Source organism: Meleagris gallopavo, chromosome 12, assembly GCF_000146605.3.
Source record: "Meleagris gallopavo isolate NT-WF06-2002-E0010 breed Aviagen turkey brand Nicholas breeding stock chromosome 12, Turkey_5.1, whole genome shotgun sequence".
Classification (NCBI taxonomy): Eukaryota; Metazoa; Chordata; class Aves; order Galliformes; family Phasianidae; genus Meleagris; species Meleagris gallopavo.
In genome coordinates, this window is record NC_015022.2 from 829722 (window position 1) to 839305 (window position 9584).

The following is a 9584-nucleotide window of genomic DNA, read 5'->3' on the forward strand; positions in this document are numbered from 1 at the left end:
GACCGGCGGCACCCCGACAGATGGGCGCCCCGGCCCCAAAGGGACCCCGCCCCAAAGGGACCTCGCCTGCTGCCCTGCGGGCTCACGGCCTCGGGCAAAGCTGCCGCAGACCGCCTGCAAAGCCTCGTGGGGAAGAAGGAGCTGTCTTACAGCCTCCTCGCGGAGCTCTCTGGGACTTGACAGCACGTCAAGCTATTATTATTTATGACTCTGTGTTACTCAAGAGAAACAAACGTGCCAGGAGTGACAGGCGATTCTGGCTTGCCCTCGATGTCCCACCTGAACCATTGGGCCTGGGCAGAATTTATGATCAAATAAACAAGCAGACAAAACAACAACAAACAGAAAAAAGGGATGTGAGCTTCCCAGAGAGACTCTGAGGAAGCAGAAGAGCATCTTCACTCAGGAAACAGCACATGGGCTCTCAGGAGCCAGCAAAAATACCCATCTTTCCCCCAGAGCTGGCCGGCAGCTAAACATCAGGTGGGAGGACTCCAGCATCTTTTCTTTTCCCCCTAGAACTCAGGGGGTTGCATCACATCAGACAAGAACTACCCAGGAACCCTTTCGCAGGAGCGTGAGAAACACAAGGCTTGATGATTTAGGAATGATTTTAATTCCAAATTAACAATAAGAAGTTTCCAGCCATAACAGAAAGCAAACAGCAGATCTCACTCATTTCAGACCAGGATGAATACACAAGATTCACACTTTCAGGATTTCTCCCAGAGAGATCCTCTCACTCAAACTGGTTGGGATTTCCAGCAGGGCAACCCTAACCATCAAAGTACCAGAACCATGACTGTCCCTGCTCCTCAACATGGCAACAGCAGACTCTTCTCCAAGGAAATGTGTCCAAACCAAACCACTTGGCTGCAGGAGAACTAGAGATGAACTTCTCCAAGCTCACTAGAGAGCAGCAGCAGGACAGATAATTTGGCCAAGTCCTTAGCAGAGGCCACAGCCGACTGAAGAGCTGAGCTGGGACTCCATGACATCCATGCACCCAGCTCAGCAGGGCTGCGAGGTCTATGAGAGGCTTCGAGTAGGAGCAGATAGGGTTTGGGGCAGCAGAGATGGTGGCTTGGAGACAGGCCTCTTGCTTATACACAGCTGAGGTACAGAGAGATGGGACAGAAAGGACAGGAAGCAACAGGTGACACAGCAGTGTTGGTGTGCAGGAGACCACAGAAGCAAAACCAAGGTGGCAGTGACATCCTGGTGCTAGCAGGCCAGTAGAATTCTCCCCTGCACACCCTGCTGTACAACTGGACAGTTGTACTCTCTTAGCAGAGATGAAATCTGGGATATTGGCAGAGACTAAGCAAAGCTTGTCCAGCTGAGCAGGCATCCAGTAAGCTCCAGAGACAGCAGGGTGAGGCATAGCCAGATGCTCCTCCACCAACATCTCTGGAACCAGCCTGTCCCAGAGCGGGACCTATCCATTTCCTGCTAACAAAAAGCCCTGGTGTGGTGTTTCCAAGCCCCAGCTGAGTATGAAAAGGCACCTTTTTCTCTTTGAGGTCATTTATTTATAGATTTAAAGAAACCAAAATAGAAAAAGAGGCAAAGAGTGCACGCTAAGAAAAAAAAATGTTCATTGCAACAATGCAAAAGCAGAAGCAGGGGGAGGAAAGGGGTCCCTTTACCATGCCAGCAGCTTTTGAGAGAGCAAGAGATCATTCCTTTGGTGTGCACAGAGACTGAGGGCAGTGGGATTCTCCTTTCAAAACCCGCCAAATTCATGATCACAGTATCCTGTGAAGAGAGGCTCTGCCTGGACACCCCGCCTGGAAGTGGAGCAGAGGGACAGCGTTACACAGGGGACACTGAACAGTGCCTGGTGCTGTTCAGTGGGGGGGGGTGGCAGGAGCTGATGGATGCCACTTCCTCAGCACAAAATTCTTGCCTCTGCAGAGCTACCAGCCCATGCCAACAGCACGGGCCCTCTTCCAGCACAGCACACAGCAAGCTTTGCCCACACACAGGCACAAGAAATGCTGTGGACCTCCAAGGGTCTTTTCACATAAACAAAAGCTTACCTCATTTTCAATCCCCCTCACTTTTCTACCCATGCAGAGCTGATCCCCTGAGGCTGTCCCTTGCACTGACATCACAAGTTGGCAAGGCCCAGCAAGGAGGGACGCTTACCTGAGAAGCTCGCAGCGGAAGTCAGCCAACCGCACATAAGCATCTTGCAGGTTCCTCACTGTTGCATTACTCCAAAGTCTCTCAGCCACAGCCCCGGCTCTCGGCCTTGAAGAAACAGGGGACAAAAGCAGGTAGGTCATAGAAAGCTTCTCCTGCAGCGCTGAGCTCCCAAACATCTCCCTGACCAAAGTCCTTTGACACATAAAAGCACATGGCTTCTGTACATCAAAAGATACATGCCTAGTCAGGTGCAGACCAGATGACAGGACAGAGACCAGCATTAAACGCAAGCTGGTAGCAGTGACAGGTGGCACAGGAGTGTGTTTCATTCTTACAGACAGCCACAGAATCTCATTTAAGCCTCAGAGAAGCTGTTACTACACAAATATGCTACCAGAGGACAGAGTACCTTGAGACCAAACCAGCAGCAGTGGGTGCACATCATGCTGTGCTGAAGGAGTCGAGCTAATCCTCCCTAAACATCTCTTACCAGAGCCTGGGGGTCAAGTTGGTGACGTCCACGTATTCACCCCACATGCACGCCTCCCCGCCAATCACCAGATCCTTCTGCTTAGTGCTGCCTGCCAGGGGACACAGCATTCAGGTGATCAGGGGTTGTAAGACAACAGCATCTTCCTGCCCTGCTCAGGGAGGGGACAGTGACAACCGAGAGCTGGCTGAGCTGCAGAAGCTGTCATTTGTCCTTCTGGAAGCCCCCGCCTCAAACCCTAGGCAGGGAGAGAACTGAGGTGTTTCCTGCCTGCAGTGAGGGAACAGCACAAAGCCCAGGAGCCAAGGGCACACTGAGTCGAGCACCTTCACACCATCAGCGAGAATGAATGATCAAAAAGGCCAGCCCTGGCACCACCTCTGAGTGAGCAGTCAGCAGTCAAGAGGGGATGTGACATAAGGAACGCACCAGTGAACTTTAAGGGCTCCACTTGGTAGGCTGCCATCCAGTCTTGCCCGTAGGAGATGCGGTTGAGGTACCAGGGGGCAGAGAGCAGAGCCCTGTAGCCAGCCTTAGTGACATTTGCCATCTCCTCCGCATACGGCAGATTGTTCTTCCACACATGGATGATTGTGTCTGGCCTCACCTGCCCCCACAAACATACATAAAGCCTGCGTACAGCATCAGTGTAGCAACAGAACACCACCTCCCCTCACAAGAAGGGTTCCCCCGAGCCATCCCAGCTCCAAACACCATTCTGGTGAGCAGGATTCTGCACCAGAAACAAGCCACGACCAGTTATAACAGTGAAAGCTAGAACTACACCTGCACCCCTGTCCTGACTCATCTATTCCCTCCAAGGAAACTGGATTTTGAGCCAGGTCAAGACTCACTTGAATGAGTTTGGCATAAGTGCTGACACCATTCACCCAAGTTTTAGGGAACTGTGGTAGGGCACGTGAGCAGCTCTCACCTTCACTCCATTGTCAAACACCTCCTGCCACACCATATAGCCCTTGCCAAGAGAAGAGACGATGTCCAGGAGTCTGGAATGGAAACAATACTGACTTTAGGGTCCTCCCAGCCCTCTTTTCTGGTTCAGACAAAGCAGCAGCACTGATACAGCTAACATCCCCCTCACAGAACTCTTTTCTCCCTCAACCCCAGGCTTTTTTGCAGTCAGTCTTCTGAAAAAAACACAACTAGGCTACTCTCTTTAGGGACAGAAAGGTAGGACCAAAGGGACAGTAGAAGACATTTGTGCCTGTCACATACTGCAGATGCAGCCACCCTTACCTCTGGATGTAGTATGATTCCAATTTTGTGTAATCTTCACCAAAGCCCATCTTCTTCATGAAGACAAGAATGTCTGGATTGGACTTCCTGTGTACCAGAGAGAAGAGAATAGAAACCCCAAGCACCAACTCACAGAGCCTCTTTCAGAGCCCAGGGGAGCAGAACAGCCAAGATTTGTAGGTGATCATGGCCAAGAAGCAACTAGCTTCTCGGGATGTGGGGATCCTGTGCTAGATGTGGGGAGCCTGTGCTAGATTTCCTTCATGCTCTTGCTCTCTCCTGCACATGAATAACCTACTACTTTCTCCCTGCCTCTTCCTGCCATTTAGGTGGCTGCTCCTTAAGGCACCCATCCACAAGCATGTGCCAAGTGCCCAGGCAGCAGAGCACTGATCCCAGTCTCCAGCCTGATCCATCTCTGCAGGAATCACTCACCAGCACGTGAAGTCCACCTCATCACCACCGAGGTGAATAAAGTAGTCTGGGAACACTGAGCTGATCTCCTGAAACAAACTGGTCACAAACTGGTAGGTGCTGTTGAAGATGGGGTTGATGGGCCCATAGGTCCCAGAAGGATCCTTCCCCAAATAGCAAGGAGTCAGGAGGCCTGGAGCACCTGGGTCATAACAAAACCAGCAGAGTGAGAAGGGAGCTAAATGTGGCCATCTCTTATGCCCTATATCCCAGCTGATGGCTTGCTCTTCCCCAGAGGCAGCTTATGGGATGCCATCCTCATGCCACACTTTTGTGATACAGATCACAGAGATCCTTCCTCCATCAGGTACAATTACAGCCCTCCTCACACCCACACCCTCTGGTGAGGGTCTGTTCCTCACCTGGACCCCAGGAAAGTGTGTGCCCAGGTGTGTCAAACTCTGCAATGACTCTGATGCCACGGAGACGAGCATACTCGATTACTGTCTGCACATCACTGGCTGTGTACACATGGGTCATGGCACTGAAAGCTCCCTGGAGGAACATGAGGAATTACAGCATCTCGCTCACAAGCTCAAGGAGCAGCCAGCATTCCCTGGGCTGTCTGGGGAGCTGCACAACCATCAGCATGGGTTACCTGCTTGCTAAGCTCTGGGAAAGTAAAGCTCTCATATGGGAATGACGGGTCGTCCACAATGTGCCAGTGAAACACATTTAACTTGTTGTAAGCCATGACATCCTGGGAAGGAACAGAAACATGGGTAAGCACACTCTACTCCTTTTGAAAGGTCAGTCAGCTTGAGGAATCAAGTGACTTCAGGCCTTGTGTTCTGGACAACATAATATCCCCAAATGCTCCCAAGAACCTAAGAGTGATGCAGACATCAGTCAAACACATTGGCATCACAGAGAGCTGCAAAGGGCCATTAGTGGTTCCAATCACAATAAAGTCCCTATTCTCCTTATATTAGAGCCAAGGGTTGAGATTTGGAAGTTTAATTCTGTCTGGGACAGATGCAGGACCACTGCCCACTTTCATCTAATGCGACTAGGCAAAAGGCAGTGCTCTCCCCTGCCCCAGGAAGTAAGCTGGGCCACAGGAATCTGAGATACCTCAGGGTTTCCTTCTCCCATATAGGAAGGGAACTGTGAGTGACATCAGGAGCTAACAGTGATGGGCACAGATACTGCACTAGGGAGGACCAACAGTACAGAAGCATTTTTCTTTGATTCGCATCTGTGTACAAAGAATTGAGGTCATGCAACTATCTCACCCCAGCCTGTTGCTTCATCTAGACACAAGCAAGCATGCATTCTCCAAACACCTAGGTTTGGCAAGCTCTTCCTTGACGAGATGTGATTACAATGACCTATGCTCTTTAGAAATGAGCAACACACACAAAAAAGTAAGAAAACAGGAAGGCAATTCAGGGATGCTCATTTATCACAGGGGGACTCCTGATTAAAGTGCTCCATCTCACTGTGGGGCAGCACACATGCCTCCCAGTACAGGTTTCCTACCAGAGTTTCCAAGATGGCTTTCAGAGGCAGGTAGTGGCGAGAGGTGTCCAGCAACAGGCCTCGGTGAGGGAAGCGGGGAAAGTCCACAATTTCTGTCTCATTGATATAGTACTGCATGAAGAGAGAAGACAGGGAAGAAGTGAGCAGGTCTGCAGGTAACACAGATATCAGCAGGAGGCAATCAGAATCATCTCCATCCCCAGGGCTAGCAGGACGCATTGGCCCCAAGCACAGCTTGTCTTCAGGAGCCAAGGCAGACTTGCATTGCCACGGGAACCACGTTGGCCAACCCACATGTGAGCCACCCACTCACCATGCCGTTCTCGTCTCTCCCAACAAGCTGGCTGAATGTCTCCAGGCCTGGGGGAGAACCACACACAGTCACTTTTGCAGCATAGATTCTGAACAGAGCTCAATTAAATAAGTCTATGGGGAAGGAGAGGCACAAAGAGAGGTCCTGATATGCAAGCAGGGTGGGAACGACCAGCAGAAAGCTCTAAGCACACCTCACCTCTAAGAGCTCCCCAAACAGCATCGGCATAGAGCAGCATGGAATCTCTTGAGATATTCAATTTATCTGAAACACAGCATCAGATCAGATGGCACAAACATTATGTTGTTCACATTCTGCTAAGGGGCTCAAAACAGCTGCAGGGTTGCAGCTGGATCAGGCAGTGATTTTGGTGGGGAACTGTATCCTTGGGTCCAAGGGAACTGATCTGGGGGTAGGGCTGTGGGTTTTTTTTTAAACCTTTCCCACTGCTTTATCAGCACCCTCAGCTAAGTTGCTCCCTCCCTGTCCCAGTTTCTCAACCATACAATGAGGATTCTGCCTCTCCAGAATTAGGATTAAGTGCTGTAGGGTGCTATTTCCAACCAAGGAGTATAGAAATACCCATACTCCTGTTCCAGTCACTTCTTCCCACACCCATCCTGATTCTTACAGTTCTCCTTGGACTCCAGGTTGGGAAAGCCATTGCAGCCTGGTGTGGCAACCGAGATGAGGAGTTCAGTGCAGGATGTCCTCCAGGACTGCTTGTTCTCTGCAAGGCACACAGACCACAGGCATTAATTTCCCTGCTGCAAGCCTCCCAGCCCCACCAGCAATGGGGACATCAGGCTGGTACTGCAACAGCTCCCAAGGCTTCCCGGACACCAGCTGCAACTACTAAAGTCTTCTCCAGGGAGGATGAAACAGGAGCTCTGGCTGACCTTCCCTATCTCAAAAAGCATTTCCGAGCCCTGAATATTCATTGGCACACATGGGAAATGTTGCCCTGACTCCAAAGGGAGGTGTTAAACCCACCTGAGATAAGTGGGTCTGCCCATAGCTGTCTCTGGCCAGGAGCAACGTGGGTCACAGCAGCAGCAGTTCACATATATAGCTCCGTGGCATTGCCAGGGACAAGATGAAAAACAGAATGCTTGGTTTTGAGTGAGCCTCATCATAAGATGGCTACCGAGCAGGCTTCAGAGAGACTGTGGCACCACCAGTATTAGGAGGAAACACAGAGAGCACAGAACCCCAAATGGGGTTCAAGGAAAGAATGATGAAACCTCGGTGTGCAGAGGAGAAATGGCTCCAAGTTATTCCTCCATTCTGAGGTTTCCTCAGTTACAGACGAGCTGGTAGCCAAGGCAACCCTGCAGCTGTGCGAGCTGGCACAGGGAGCACAGCAAGACCTGCTCTCCATGCCTGGCAAAGCAGAGGCTCACCGGGAACGGCCACTCACAGGCCTGGAGACATAAAGAACACCTATCTTTCCCCCTTCCTGGGATGAGCACTTCCCAGCACGCCCCTCTCACCTCTACCCAGATGAAGATTTTGGTTTTACTGCTGCTTTAGGGCAGAGAGTTGACCACATAACCCCACTTCTGCTTTCATGCCTGAAGCCCAGCAGAACTAGGGCATCATCTACAAATCTCCAAAATATTTTCAAACCCAGCAACTGTCTCTTCAAGTGCGATATGGTAACAGATGTTCCTAGCATCATCCCACCTGGGCAGAAATTGCCTTCCCTGCCCAAGGAGAGGTAGAAAAATGCATTGAGAAGTATACTCTGAGGTCACAACCCACAAATGCGGTGCCTCCTGCTCTCCATGGCTCTCAGGAGGGGGTGCTACAAAGCCGATCAGCTTGCACAGGTCCACAGAGGTAAGAGAGGACGGCACCGAAGCATTTGGAGGGTTTCAAGAGGACCTTAAACTTGTTCTCCTGAAAGTCCAGCTGATAGACCAGTGCTGCCCCGGCACGCTCTGCAAATGGCTCAGGAGATGCTGATGTCTCTTTAGTTCTCTGCAGCTCAATCGGCGTGCTTGTCTGTTCAATTGAACAGAATAGTGGCTCTCTAAAACAGGAAGAAAACTGTTTCTGTCATATACTATTTCTATTAATAGAAACTATTTCTTTCCAGTCAGGGTTTCCACTGCCTGTTATTACTAATCACTTGTGGAAAAAGGAAGGCAAAGAGGAAAAAGGCCCTAAAATTAAGCATGCAGTGTGAACTTCTCATATAGGAGAGCACATAGAAAACTGAGCATACATAGAGCGCCTGATGTGGCGATCACAAGAGATTGCTCCAAGTCATGGGATGGTCAAATTTCCCTGACAGAAACAGGAAAATGTAATTACAACAGCAAATTTAAGAAACTATGTGGTCTTTGTAACTTGCTACTTAAAAGGATCAATTTTAAGAAATCAAATAAACCAAGTGTTTCTTCTGAGTGTTTCAAACTCACTTTTGCCACAAGGCCCTGGAAACAAAGCAGAGCAACTTCCAGTGCTGTCACACCCTTCTCTGCTCCCATCCATGTGAAGCACTGGGGAGCAGATCTACAGCTCTTTCTGAAGAATGGAGCACTGGGCACACAAAGAACTGCTAGAAACAGGATGAGCTCAGACTTTGGAGAGACGATGGGGCAGTTGCAACACAGGCAGCAGCTTTGTCACGAGAAAAGGAACCAAACCGCAATGCTGCTGAACTGAAGTGAGATCTGGAGGAGATAAAGCTGAGATAAAAAGACCAACTTGACTGAAACCCCCCTGAAAGAAATGTATGCAGGCTGGTGCTCGCTGTGCCTTGCAGGGCTGGTTTAGTTCCACTTTTACTATTTGAAAAACATGAGCACAGCAAGCACGCCTCTGCACGTAGCAAAGCAGCACCAGACTTTGCTGGGAGACTCAGTTCAAGCAGCTGTGCCACAAGACCACAGCCAACACTTCCCTCAGCCTCAGCCCCAGCTGAACTAAGGAAAGGAAGGGGAAAAAAGCAACACAGGGGATTCCAGCCGGCAACGTGCCCTGACAGTCCTGGACAGGCCGTGGTGACAGCATGAGCAGATCAAGGCACCAACCAACGACTGGAACGAGCTGCAACGGCAGGGGTTTCTGCCGCAGCGCTGGGTCAGCTCGTGCCCTTCGGGAGCAGAACCCACGCGGAGTTCAGAGCGGGCCCGGCCAGCCGGGGAAGCCGAACTCCCGCCGCACCCCACGCTCTCGGATAGAGACCTTTGCTTTATTGTGGTGCGGAGTTTAAAGGTCCCACTGTAAGAAGGCAGAAGTCCTTCTGCACGAAGGCACGGCTTCTACGGAAGCAGCGAGAGAGGGGTTCGGCTTCGGGGACCGAGCCCTCCCCAGGCGCACACCCCCACCGCCCCTCACCTGCGGGCCGCGCCGCGGCGAAGATCACTGCCCGGTACCGCTGGAAGGCCTCGTCCAGCACGGCGCAGC

At 51.0% G+C, this 9584-nt stretch overlaps 1 protein-coding gene across 1 annotated transcript in view; it reads right to left on the reverse strand.

Annotated features, from left to right (window-relative positions):
• Positions 1 to 596: 596 nt before the first annotated feature.
• HEXA (hexosaminidase subunit alpha) overlaps positions 597 to 9584 on the reverse strand; it is a 15543-nt gene continuing 6555 nt past the window's right edge. The window contains exons 2-14 of the mRNA XM_010717120.3: positions 6799 to 6897; positions 6366 to 6431; positions 6168 to 6214; positions 5855 to 5965; positions 4971 to 5072; positions 4735 to 4867; positions 4334 to 4514; positions 3899 to 3985; positions 3576 to 3648; positions 3071 to 3248; positions 2642 to 2732; positions 2152 to 2256; positions 597 to 1790 (exon numbers count right to left, since the gene is read on the reverse strand). Of these exons, the coding sequence (XP_010715422.1) occupies positions 1727 to 1790; positions 2152 to 2256; positions 2642 to 2732; positions 3071 to 3248; positions 3576 to 3648; positions 3899 to 3985; positions 4334 to 4514; positions 4735 to 4867; positions 4971 to 5072; positions 5855 to 5965; positions 6168 to 6214; positions 6366 to 6431; positions 6799 to 6897 (1337 nt within the window). The 3' untranslated portion in view covers positions 597 to 1726. The remainder of the gene's footprint in view (positions 1791 to 2151; positions 2257 to 2641; positions 2733 to 3070; positions 3249 to 3575; positions 3649 to 3898; positions 3986 to 4333; positions 4515 to 4734; positions 4868 to 4970; positions 5073 to 5854; positions 5966 to 6167; positions 6215 to 6365; positions 6432 to 6798; positions 6898 to 9584) is intronic.